The 13,827-nt window shown below is 42.6% G+C and overlaps 1 protein-coding gene across 2 annotated transcripts in view; it reads left to right on the forward strand.

Annotated features, from left to right (window-relative positions):
• LOC141049032 (protein Mis18-alpha-like) overlaps positions 1–13,827 on the forward strand; it is a 167,997-nt gene that overhangs the window by 40,691 nt on the left and 113,479 nt on the right. For both annotated transcript variants that reach the window (XM_073545137.1, XM_073545136.1), the window contains exon 2: positions 1,820–1,886. In XM_073545137.1, the coding sequence (XP_073401238.1) occupies positions 1,820–1,886 (67 nt within the window). The remainder of the gene's footprint in view (positions 1–1,819; positions 1,887–13,827) is intronic.

Raw genomic sequence — 13,827 nt, forward strand, 5'->3', positions numbered from 1 at the left:
AAAAATATTTGCATATGTAGGTGCGACCTGGGACCCCATCGCAGTCCCAAGTCGCTGGTGATACAGACACCCATCAAAAGTAAAATAATTATTTTTTAAAATAAATTCCTTACCCTTCAATAAAAACCTTTTTTGTGCCAATGACAATCTCTTATCACCCACTAAAACCTTATTAAAGCAGGCCAGTCCCAAATCGTGAAGAATATTCGAGTATAAAGAGGTTACATCCATGGTCAGAAACATATAATGTGGTTTCCATTTGATAAATTGGAGAATTTGGATGAGATGTGTAGAATCTTGAATAAAACTTTTAATACTAAATGTATTTTCGATTTCTGGGTGCGATCCCGTTTTTATGTAGTAGCTTCTGCACATTGTCTCTGAGAGTCCGTTCTCTCTGCGGTGCACCACGAACCATTTTTGATGTTTCCAGAGATTTAATCTTATATAATAAATTCTTTTCCTCACACATATATTAACATAATCTTTATTCATTTTATACATTTTTTAATAAATAAGCTCTTTTAAATACGATTTTATAACAGATTTTTTATATATACCAACATTTTTTATATATACCAACATTCTTTATTAAATATATGTTTTTAATGGTTTTTTCTCTCTCAGAGATATATCTTCCTTTCCCAAACGAAATCTTCCCCAGCTTAGTGGTAGTGACTCTTGTTCATGACCCTTTTTGTCGACAGTTCGTTTCACCTCCCACGTAAACCTTTTTTTTTCGGTATATGTGGAAATTGTGTCCTTTTTTTCTTTTTTCTTTTTCTTTTCTTTTCAAACACACTATCTGTAATATGAATATAAAAAGGTTAAAATGAGAACTAAACAATTGTAAAGGCATTTTTAGCGCACTGTTAACCCTTGAACTTTGACACTTGTCCCTCTATCACATGTTTCTTTGGCGCCTAAATTCAAACACTGTATGTATTTAATCAGAGAAGGTTGTATGTGTTCACTATATGTCATCCCCTGAGGAAGAAGTGGTTCAACACTTTGAAACGCGTTGGAAAAATAAATGGTTAAACTTTTCATTTGCTAGTATTTGTATCTGGTCCAGCAGCGCACAATAAGCCTGATATTCTATCTAAAAGGAGTTAATTTCCTTCATGGCGTTTGATTCATTTAGTGTGTAGATGGAGGATTCCTGGTAAATATAACTATTTTATTGTCTACTCATGCATTGTTGAGGTGGTGGAGTGGTGCTGCCCTTTCTATTCTGTAGGTTTCCTGTCCTTTGAAGGGCAGATCCCATCTCTTTGGTGGTGCTGTCATGGGCTCTAGAAAATCACATTACTGGTAAGTAATTTAGCGTTTCCTCATCCTGTCTGTTGTGCCAGTGTCCTAAATGCCCTCCAGTGCCCACTATCATCACCCTGTCAGTTCCTAGTAATTGACAACTGTAACCATGCCCCCAGCACTGACTGACAGCCAGCTCAGCCGTGCATCAGTACTGAGGCTGCTGTCAGTCAGTGCTGGGTGTGAGTACAGCATCTGCTCACCATGTACTGAGCTCTGACTGAAGCAGCCTTTCAATGATTGAAAGCCAGTTTCTGTCATGAGGAATAAAGTTAATTTCCTCCCAGCAACCGGGCTCAGTGCTGCAACTGCAAAGATCAACCTGCAGGCAAAGTAAGCGCCAAATCTGCATGTCAATTTTAGTTTGTTTTTTTTACATGACAGGTTCCCTAAAAGAAGCAGATATGTTGGTAGAGTTCCTCCGATGTAAAGAGCTAAGGTGATATCTGGAATTTATTTTGTACTTTACATTGTACTTACTTTTTTTGTATCCACTTTTTTGCAGGTGTTACAACTAATGTGAAAATTAACACAAACAAAGAAGCTTCCGAGTACGACCTGGACTTTTACAGGCACGTATTCCTTTAAAGGGCTGTACTAGTTTTTGGAAATAACCTAAAAGGGTTGTCCATTGTGACCGAGAATTGCCACTGGGTGGATAGGATTATAAATTCACTATGGAGGCAGTAACTACAGAAGACATGTCACCTTCCAGCTTCGTCCTCTAGTGTTATTGACAGGAGTGTTATTGATGGTGCCATTCACAGACAGAAATTGGACCAGGCTGCAGGGCCAGTGATTAGCTGCAGTAGTTATGTGCTGGAGATAGGATGTCACTAACCCTGCCCTGTGAACAATGGCCAATAGGAGGCACACTGCAAGGCGATACAGCTCCAGCAAGTAAAGGGGGTTTTACACATAGCTATATCGCTAAAGCGCCACCGATTTTGTGACGCAGCAGCGATATTGCTAGTGATAACGCTATGTTTGATACAGTCATATGTAAAAGTTTGGGCACCCCTATTAATGTTAACCTTTTTTCTTTATAACAATTTTGGTTTTTGCAACAGGTATTTCAGTTTCATATATCTAATAACTGATGGACTCAGTTATATTTCTGGATTCAAATGAGGTTTATTGTACTAACAGAAAATGTGCAATCTGCATTTAAACAAAATTTGACCGGTGCAAAAGTATAGGCACCCTTATCATTTTCTTGATTTGAACACTCCTAACTACTTTTTACCGATTTCCTGAAGTACTAAATTGGTTTTGTAACCTCATTGAGCTTTGAACTTCATAGCCAGGTGTATCAAATCATGAGAAAAGGTATTTAAAGTGGCCACTTGCAAGTAGTTCTCCTATTTGATTCTCCTATGAAGAGTGGCATCATGGGCTCCTCAAAACAACTCTCAAATGATCTGAAAACAAAGATTATTCAACATAGCTTTTCAGGGGAAGGATACAAAAAGTTGTCTCAGAGATTTAACCAGTCAGTTTCCACTGTGAGGAGCATAGTAAGGAAATGGAAGAACACAGGTACAGTTCTTGTTAAGCCCAGAAATGGCAGGCCAAGAAAAATATCAGAAAGGCAGAGAAGAAGAATGCTGAGAACAGTCAAGGACAATCCACAGACCACCTCCAAAGACCTGCAGCATCATCTTGCTGCAGATGGTGTCACTGTGCATCGGTCAACAATACAGCGCATGCATAATGCCTTTTTGTATGACCAAACAACTCAATCTTTGTTTCATCAGTTCACAGGACCTTCTTCCAAAATGTAACTGGCTTGTCCAAATGTGCTTTTGCATACCTCAGACGACTCTGTTTGTGGCGTCCTTGCAGAAACGGCTTCTTTCGCGTCACTCTCCCACACAGCTTCTCCTTGTGCAAAGTGCGCTGTATTGTTGACCGATGCACAGTGACACCATCTGCAGCAAGATGATGCTGCAGGTCTTTGGAGGTGGTCTGTAGATTGTCCTTGACTGTTCTCACCATTCTTCTTCTCTGCCTTTCTGATATTTTTCTTGGCCTGCCACTTCTGGGCTTAACAAGAACTGTACCTGTGTTCTTCCATTTCCTTACTATGTTCCTCACAGTGGAAACTGACAGGTTAAATCTCTGAGACAACTTTTTGTATCCTTCCCCTGAAAAGCTATGTTGAATAATCTTTGTTTTCAGATCATTTGAGAGTTGTTTTGAGGAGCCCATGATGCCACTCTTCATAGGAGAATCAAATAGGAGAACTACTTGCAAGTGGCCACCTTAAATACCTTTTCTCATGATTTGATACACCTGGCTATGAAGTTCAAAGCTCAATGAGGTTATAAAACCAATTTAGTGCTTCAGGAAGTCAGTAAAAAGTAGTTAGGAGTGTTCAAATCAAGAAAATGATAAGGGTGCCCATACTTTTGCACCGGTCAAATTTTGTTTAAATGCAGATTGCACATTTTCTGTTAGTACAATAAACCTCATTTGAATCCAGAAATATAACCGAGTCCATCAGTTATTAGATATATGAAACTGAAATACCTGTTGCAAAAACCAAAATTGTTATAAAGAAAAAAGGTTAACATTAATAGGGGTGCCCAAACTTTTACATATGACTGTACTTGCCTCCGACCTGTCTGTCGCTGATCGCGCAGCTCCATTTCTCGTTGGGCGCTTCCTGCTGGCGCCGACGAGCGACGCGTGGATGCGGGCGGGAGGACATCAGGATCGCCGCGTCTGAAAGGTAAGTAACGACCGCTGTTGCATCGCTATGTCGCTGTGAGATCTGCCTGTGTGGCAGCTCACTAGCGACCATTTACTGATGCACCAGCGATCCTGACCGGGTCGTATCGTGGTCGGGATCGCTGGTGCATCGATAAATGTAAAGGTGCCTTAAGCATCTGCTTGTAGTATAAAACATTTGTCATTTTTAGATTTGCATTCTTTCAGGCACGAGCTGTGCACGTCTTCCCCCTGAGCTAAGCTCTTTTCAGCAGTCTATTGAGAAATTGGTGGAGCTTTTGGGACCAGACCCCTACTGATCTGCAGGGAGTTGGAGACTTGCATTGTAATAAATATTTAAAAATTTTCTTACTTTCATGCTTAAGTGTCTTCGACTTGTTTGGCTGCTAAGTGAAAAATGAATTTCCTCCAATTGTTTATAATGTCCTGTTTATCAGTCATAGAAATTTGGTTTTATCAATCAATTTTTAATTTTCATGTTTTAAAATTCATCAGTCTGAGTCCATTTTCTTATTTATGTCCTTGGTGGGCATGTAAGCTCTAGTCCAATGGTGGTGAACCTATGGCAAACCTGCGATATACTTTTTTTTTTTTTCTTTGTTATGTGGGGCTATTATACAGTATGGAAGGCTATGCAAGGCTCTGTTGTACTGTATGGAGCACTATGTGGGGCCCATTGAACTGTGTAATTATTACAGTTGGCAAATCATGCTGTGATGGGGTCACCATTCTTTGTTGGGGGATTTGAGAGAGGGAAGGTAGGGTAGGTTGATCATTCTGTGCGTGTGGAGGAATTCACTGTGGGGTTTCATACTGTGTTTAGGAGCACTTTTGCTTGCATCATACTTTATCTGTTTTATTCAAGGTTTTTTATCCTTTATTACATACTAGCTGAAGAGCCCGGCGCTGCCCGGGCATAGTAACCAACTAGGGTTAGTTATAACAAATTATAATGATTATATTTTAACCTCTACCCTGTATCGATTTGAAGTGAATATATATAGCTGTGTAGAGCCCCACCCACTCCGCATAGCCACATTCATTATAATATCCCACATCATCTAGTCAGCCAGAGCTACCGGACTACTATCCCTAATATCACACATCGTCCCGTCAGCCAGTGCCACCAGACTACTACCCCTAATATCCCACATCATCCCGTCAGCCAGAGCCACCGGACAATTACCACTAATATCCCACATCATCCCACCACAGCCGCCGGACTACTACCCCATATATCCTGCATCATCCCGTCAGCCAAAGCCACCGGACAACTGCCACTAATATCCCACATCATCCCGCCACAGCCGCCGGACTACTACCCATAATATCCCATATCATCCCGTCAGTCATAACCACCAGACTACTACCACTAATATCCCACATCATCCCGTCAGTCAGAACCACCGGATTACTACCCCTAATATCCCACATCATCCCGTCAGCCAGAACCACCAGACTACTGCCCCTAATATCCCACATCATCCCGTCAGTCTGGGGTCAGAACCAGAGCAGTGAGTGGAACGGTCCTAACTTCCATACCGGGGATCCCTTTAAGAGAGGCCTGGGGTCAGTACCAAAGCGCAGAGTGGATTTGCCCTCACTTCCATACCGGGGATTCCTTTAATAGGGGCCTTGGGTCAGAACCAGAGCATTTGAAGGCAATTGCACTGACTTCCGTGCCGGAGATCCCTTTAAGAGGGACCTGGGGTCAGTACCAAAGCACAGAGTGGATTTGCCCTAACTTCCATACCAATGATCCCTTTAAGAGACCCTGAGGTCAGAACCACAGAGCTGAATGGATTTGCCCTGACTTCCATCTGGAGATCCCTTTAAGAGAGACCTGGGGTCAGTACCAAAGCACAGAGTGGATTTGCCCTAACTTCCATACCAATGATCCCTTTAAGAGACCCTGGGGTCAGAACCACAGAGCTGAGTGGAACGGTTTTAACTTTCATACCGAGGATCCCTTTACAAGGTGCCTGGGGTCATAACCAAAGTGCTCTGTGCTCCTTTCTGTGGGGCAGACAATGGCTGGGAGCTTATGTTCCCAGGGATGCCAGATTTCTCCCACCATGTCAGTGTCTGCTGAGGTGTTGTCAAGTCGGAAAATTTGCTCATAGCAACCAATCACAGCTCAGCTTCTTTTAGCCAGCTCTGGTGAAATGAGAGATGCTTGGTGATTGGTTGCTACGAGCAACAGTTTTCCTTGCAACCAATCACAGCTCAGCTTCTTTTGAACAACTCTGGCGAAATGAAAGATGCTTCGTGATTGGTTGGTGATACACACATACACACATACATACATACATACATACATACATACATACATACATACATACATACATACATACAGTTTTATGTATATAGATAGATTTAAATTAGGCCATTGGGTCATATGCTTTTTACTGCTTTTACAAAACATATTATTCCAATATAATTCCAAAAGTTAAAAAAAAATTTTGATAAGGAAAAACTTCCTTAATTGTAGACTTTTTTTTAAATTATTTTTTTAAAGGAAATATCTGTGTTGGCCCGTGACTTTGTGCAAGCTTTTAACTTTGTCCCTCTGTGTGTTTAAATTTGACATCTCTGCCTTAAAGGGTTTTTCTCATCGGGATAAAGGGTTACAACTAGGGATGGGCGAATCTACTCGTTAGGACTCGTTACTCTGCGAGTAGTAGGGGACTCGCAGGAGTCGGTACTCTGCGAGTTTCCAAGCGATTACTCGCACAGTAACGAGTCCAATGCAAATGAATGGCAATCCTAGTTTTTGCAGAGTTTCTTAGCGATTTTGTGTCAGCAGCTGGACACAAAATCGCTAAGAAACTAGGATTGCTTGTATTAAACTGTGAAAAAACTAGCTAGGAGTTCTCTCTCTCTGTTTTGCAGCGATTCCTGTGCTGGGGGATTCCTGTGCTGGGGAGGAAGAGAATGGGGATGCGAGTTTTGCAGCGATTCCTGTGCTGGAGGGGAGAGAGAGAGAGAACTCCTAGCTAGTTTTGTGTGTCCTAGCTGGACACAAAATCGCTAAGAAACTAGGATTGCTTGTATTAAACTGTGAAAAAACTAGCTAGGAGTTCGTTCTCTCTCTCTCTCTCCTCGCATCCCCATTCTCCTCCTCCCCAGCACAGGAATCGCTGCAAAACAGAGAGAGAGAACTAGCTAGTTTTTCACAGTTTAATACAAGCAATCCTAGTTTCTTAGCGATTTTGTGTCCAGCTGCTGACACAAAATCGCTAAGAAACTCTGCAAAAAAAAAATCTGCATCCCCATTCTCCTCCTCCCCAGCACAGGAATCGCTGCAAAACTCGCATCCCCATTCATTAACATTGGACTCGCTAGACTTGCAACGAATAGCGAGTTTCCAAGTCGGACTCGTTACAGCCTAGCGATTCCGAATATTTCAGGATTCGCCCATCCCTAGTTACAACTGTAAAGAGACTGTAAAAACAAACAACTTTGAATTTTGAATAAAAATCCACTCCATTCTCAAGAACAGACCTCCACTGCAATCAGTGGCTAGTATCTTAAGCTTAGAGTGCAGCGCTTGCATGCTCTTCGCTATAGTTTCTACAGCACACTAATGTAGGAGGAGTTTTTGTAATTTAAAACCTCTGTATTCATATTAAATTGCTGGGTTGAACAAAAACCTGACCAGCACCTCAATATAGTGTGAACAGGTGCCTACTGCAATGAATGCATAACTTGCAAAAAGGAGGAACGCAGCAGCACTCGGAGACCAATATATATGCGAACACTAAATCTAAATAGCAAAGCCACTAAAGAAAAACTCAAGGTCTCCAAAAATTCATTTTTAAACAGCAGACAAAAAGGCAGCAACACTTACCTGCCCAGATCTAAGAACAAATGCACTGCAGGGTGCAGCCAGCCCATAAAGCCCATAAAGCAAGATGTTAGCAACACGGGTGCAAAATACCAGCCAGCCCATAAAGCAAGATGTTAGCAACACGGGTGCAAAATACCAGATTAACAGCCACTCTCCACCTACCCATTCCTGGAGGGGTGACTGCCCAGTATACAATTGCACAATAAATGCCCGCATAGGGTGTTGTTCACACAAGGGAACTGCATAGTGTCTGCAGTGCATTTGTTCTTAGATCTGGGCAGCTAAGTGTTGCTGCCTTTTTGTCTGCGGTTTAAAAAAGAACACTAAATCTATCATAATTGCTGAGTAAACTGTAATAAAAAGTAAAATAAATTAAAAATTACTTACAAAAGTGAAGGTTCTTAGCGCATAAATTGGCCAATTCATGTGAGCCCATCAACCGTGACAAGATGACACTTCTCTGATGGGTCCTATCATCTAAAACATGCCTCTCTTGTGCTATAAGTCTACAGTGTGAATGGGCAATCACGCTTCTCCTGGGTTACAACCTGCACATTTAAGTAAGCTGGTAGGAACTAGAGCAGATTATAAACACCTTTGGGCTGATGGGTGTCAAATTGCTGTGTTGGTACTATGCAATAAATAAGTGGGTTTTGGATTGCAGTTTGGGCACTCGGTGTATAAAAGGTATGCCATCTGTTCTGTCTCCGACATAATTAATGACTCTTGACTGTCTATTTTGATAATATATATGCAGTAATTTACTCAGAATATCCATAATGCTCAGTTTTCCATAGATTTTAATGTTCACCGTTTTGGCTCCATCTAGTGGCCAAAAGTATTGACACCCCTGCAATTCTGTCAGATAATACTCAGTTTCTTCCTGAAAATGATTGCAAACACAAATTCTTTGGTATTATCTTCATTTTAATTTGTCTTAAATGAAAAAACACAAAAGAGAATGAAGCAAAACATTGATCATTTCAAACACAACTCCAAAAGTGAGCCAGACAAAAGTATTGGCACCCTCAGCCTAATACTTGGTTGCACAACCTTTAGCCAAAATAACCGCTTCCGGTAACCATCAATGAGTTTCTTACAATGCTCTGCTGGAATTTTAGACCATTCTTCTTTGGCAAACTGCTCCAGGTCCCTCATATTTGAAGGGTGTCTTCTCCAAACTGCTGTTTTTAGATCTCTCCACAGGTGTTCTATGGGATTCAGGTCTGGACTCATTGCTGGCCACCTTAGAAGTCTCCAGTGCTTTCTCTCAAACCATTTTCTAGTGCTTTTTGAAGTGTGTTTTGGGTCATTGTCCTGCTGGAAGACCCATGACCTCAGAGGGAGACCCAGCTTTCTCACACTGGGCCCTACATTATGCTGCAAAATTTGTTGGTAGTCTTCTGACTTCATATGCCATGCACACGGTCAAGCAGTCCAGTGCCAGAGGCAGCAAAGCAACCCCAAAACATCAGGGAACCTCCGCCATGTTTGACTGTAGGGACCGTGTTCTTTTCTTTGAATGCCTCTTTTTTTTCTCCTGTAAACTCTATGTTGATGCCTTTGCCCAAAAAGCTCTACTTTTGTCTCATCTGACCAGAGAACATTCTTCCAAAGCGTTTGGCTTTTTCAGGTAAGTTTTGACAAACTCCAGCCTGGCTTTTTTATGTCTCGGGGTAAGAAGTGGGGTCTTCCTGGGTCTCCTACCATACAGTTCCTTTTCATTCAGACGCCGACGGATGGTACGGGTTGACACCGTTGTACCCTCGGACTGCAGGGCAGCTTGAACTTGTTTGGATGGTAGTCGAGGTTCTTTATCCAACATCCGCACAATCTTGCGTTGAAATCTCTGGTCAATTTTTCTTTTACGTCCACATCTAGGGAGGTTAGCCACAGTGCCATGGGCTTTAAACTTCTTGATGACACTGCGCACGGTAGACACAGGAACATTCAGGTCTTTGGAGATGGACTTGTAGCCTTGAGATTGCTCATGCTTCCTCACAATTTGGTTTCTCAAGTCCTCAGACAGTTCTTTGGTCTTCTTTCTTTTCTCCATGCTCAATGTGGTACACACAAGGACACAGGACAGAGGTTGAGTCAACTTTAATCCATGTCAACTGGCTGCAAGTGTGATTTAGTTATTGCCAACATCTGTTAGGTGCCACAGGTAAGTTACAGGTGCTGTTAATTACACAAATTAGAGAAGCATCACATGACAGTGCCAATACTTTTTTCCACCCTCCTTTTTTTATGTTTGGTGTGGAATTATATCCAACTTGGCTTTAGGACAATTCTTTTTGTCTTTTTTCATGTAAGACAAATTAAATGATGATAATAATACCAAAGAATTTGCAGTCATTTTCAGGAAGAAACTGAGTATTATCTGACAGAATTGCAGGGGTGTCAATACTTTTGGCCACAACTGTAACTGCAGTGTTTTCTATTTTTTGTTTCGTTTTTGATTTCCCTCCAATCCACAATGTATTATTGGAAGTTTGCAATGGATTATGGTTAGTTCAGCCCATTTTCCCTCCAGTCTACCATTTTCCTTCTGCTTGCATACTGGAAGCACCTCATCCCTCTACTTCCCCTGCGTCAGCATCGCTGGTAAGTAACATCCTCCCTGCATATAATCCCTATCCCACATTAGCCAGCTTAGTTAGGTCCCCTGCTCAACTATCAGTGCAGACATGTATGTTGTATATGTATGTATTCTTATGAGCTCACCACTGATTGTATTCATGTATTTCTGTTGTAGTTTCACAATCTATATACCTACGTTCAATAAAGCACAGATTCAACTACAATCTCCCTTATTGGACCCCAGTATAGCGGTTTAGCTGCTTGTTAAGATACAGTATATGAATCCCGTTCATTTAGTGAAGACATGACAGTGAAACAACGGCTCTCCAGCTAGTGGGAATACAGAGAGAAGAGCCTTCCATCTTGCTGGACCGCGGTGAACAGCGGCCATCCAGCTAGTGACACCTCAGAGATAGAAGAGTCTTCCATCCTGCAGAGGCCATTTACACAGCGCCATCCAGCTAGTGTAATTTAGGGAAAAGTCAGCCCTTCAGCTTGCAGAAACTAGTAAACTGCAGGCATCTATCTAGTGAGATTCAAGTCACCAGCTACACAGAGACTAATACAGCTACAGCAATCTCTGCTCAGCCAAGCATTCCTCCAAGACACCATGTCCCACAAATCACACAGGACAATGTGCCACATCCGTCTCCTCAAAGACTGTGTCCATCAGCAGTGCAGTTGCCATTGCACGCGCAAATGCTGAAGTCACCAAAATGCGAGCAAGTTTTGTTGCAGAAGAGATGGAACTTTAAATTAGAGAAAGCACACTTAGAAGACCAAGAGAGAAAGTCACGCATAGAGATAGAGAAGTCACGCATGGCGTTAGAGAAGTCATGCTTAGAAAAAGATGAGCAAGAGAGAAAGATGCAGTTAGAGAAGGCGCGTGTGGATGCTGTCTTAGAGAGCCTAGCGGTAAAAAGAGAGGCTGCTGCAGCACTAGCAGAAGCACTAGAAGCTGCGCACAACCGTGAGCTGCATAGCCATAGCAGTGTGTCAAGTCTGAAGTTGCCGCTGCAAGATTCACCACAACGCACATCTCAATATGTTAATGAACTTCCTGAGCCAAACTATAACCAAGAGCACAACACATCCAGTGAAGCGAGTGACAGTCATCATGAGGCTCAACTCCAGGAAAATGTGGAGCAAAACAAATCTGCTAATGTCTACCTTGCCCTTCACCAGGTAACCAACGTGAATCACCTTGCTGACACACCACACGTCAGACAGAAGCAATATGATACCAGCTGGCACCACCCTGAGGATACTAACAGGTATGAACGCACCTCACATCCCTATCAGGGTGACCTATCACCAGTATACTCTGCTGACAACCGGTTCACATCTGAACTTGCTAGGATCTTCACACAACGTGATCTGGTTACTAAGGGACTCATGAAATTCACTGACCACCCTGAAGGTTACAGAGCTTGGAAAGCTTCCTTCCAAAATGTCACTAGAGACTTGGGGCTACAACAAAGGGAAGAGATAGACCTCTTAGTCAAATACCTAGGAGAAGAGTCAGTCAAACACGCAGTAAGGATCAGAGACATTAACATAAATCACCCTCAAATCAGTCTCAAAGAGATCTGGAAGAGGCTGGATGAGTGTTACGGCTCAGCAGAGGTCATAGAGAGCCTTGTTCAAAAGAATCGATGACTTTCCTAAAATATCTAACAAAGGTCTCCCAAAACTTAGAAAGCTAGGTGACCTGCTACAAGAGGTCCTAGTTGCCAAATGTTAGTGACCTACCAGGACTTGCATACCTCGACACAGCCAAAGGTGTTAACCCTGTAGTCCAAAAGTTTTCCTACAGGAGAGGTGGCTCACTCGTGGTTCCGCATACAAATAAAAACAGTGTTTCATTCGCTCCCTTCTCCGTTTTTGTAGACTTTATACACGAACAAGCGACAATCAGAAATGATCCCAGCTTTGACTTTGCAATGTCATATGCCGCACCACCACCAGCTGCAAACCCACGCAGAACATCTGTGGCAGTGCACAAGACTTATGTTTCTTCTCCAAGTTCCAATTACAGGTCTGCTGGCTGCTCTCAATTGGAGACAAAGGCGGGCATTGCTTGTTAGGGTCCTGTGAGAAGCAATGCCCGCTTCATCAGAAGCCTCATCCTCTCCTGAAATGCAGAGCCTTCAGAGGAAAATCTATGCCGGATCTCAGAAGCTTCCTGAAAGAGAAGGGTATCTGCTACAAGTGCTGCTCATCCACAGCTCACCTCGCCAAGGATTGTAAGGTCAATGTAAAATGCACAGAATGTGGCACCAGAGATCATAACACTGCCCTACACCCTGGCCCAGCTCCATGGAGTGCACAAAACACGCCAGCTGACAGTGAGCATGGTGGGGAGGAAAGGAGCACTGATGCAGCTATGCCAGAGATTTCTTCACAATGTACTGAAGTCTGTAAAGGGACAATAGACAGTAGGTCTTGTTCTAAAATATACCTCGTCAGAGTATACCCAAAGGGCCATAGAGACAAAGCTGTAAGACTGTATGCTTTCTTGGATGATCAAAGTAATCTATCCCTGGCTAGATCAACATTATTTGACCTATTCAACATCAAAGGACCAAGCACTCCTTACGCATTAAAGATGTGCAGGTACTGTGACAGCGGGCAGGAAAACAACTGACTGCCAAATTGAGTCCTTAGACGGACAATTCTGCCTGCCACTACCTACAATCATCGAGTGTAATTAGATCCCAGACAACAGGTCTGAAATCCCTACACCAGATGTAGCAATCCATCTTGCTCATTTGAAACGCATAGCACACCTTATACTGGAACTCGACCCTCAGGCACAGATAATACTGCTGTTGGGAAGAGATATCCTACAGGTTCATAAAGTGAGAAGTCATATCAATGAACTCCACAATGCTCCCTATGCCCAAAAGCTACACCTAGGATGGGTCATAATAGGAAACGTATGCTTGGGACACATGCACGCCCCATCTTCTGTGACAAGCATGCTAACAAATACACTGGAGAAAGGATGCCCATCTCTGTTTCAACCTTGCAACAGCGAGTTCCATGTCAAGGAACTACCACACAGCATCCAACTACCCAATCATTCAATATACTTTACTCATGACAGTAGTATGTTGTCAGAAAGCTATGAGGATCAATTGGGGTGCACAGTCTTCCAGAGAACTAAGCAAGACAACCATGTAGCAATGTCGGTAGAGGACAAGTTGTTCTTAGAGGTAATGGACAAGGGACTCGTAAAAGATGAGACCAACAGCTAGTTCGCACCTCTCCCCTTCAGAACCCACAGACCATGTCTACTAAACAACAGAGATCAGGCATTCAAACGTTTCTCCTCTCTCAAACAT

This window comes from Dendrobates tinctorius, unplaced genomic scaffold, assembly GCF_039654945.1.
Source record: "Dendrobates tinctorius isolate UK_male_01 unplaced genomic scaffold, ASM3965494v1 ptg000140l, whole genome shotgun sequence".
NCBI classification, from domain to species: domain Eukaryota; kingdom Metazoa; phylum Chordata; class Amphibia; order Anura; family Dendrobatidae; genus Dendrobates; species Dendrobates tinctorius.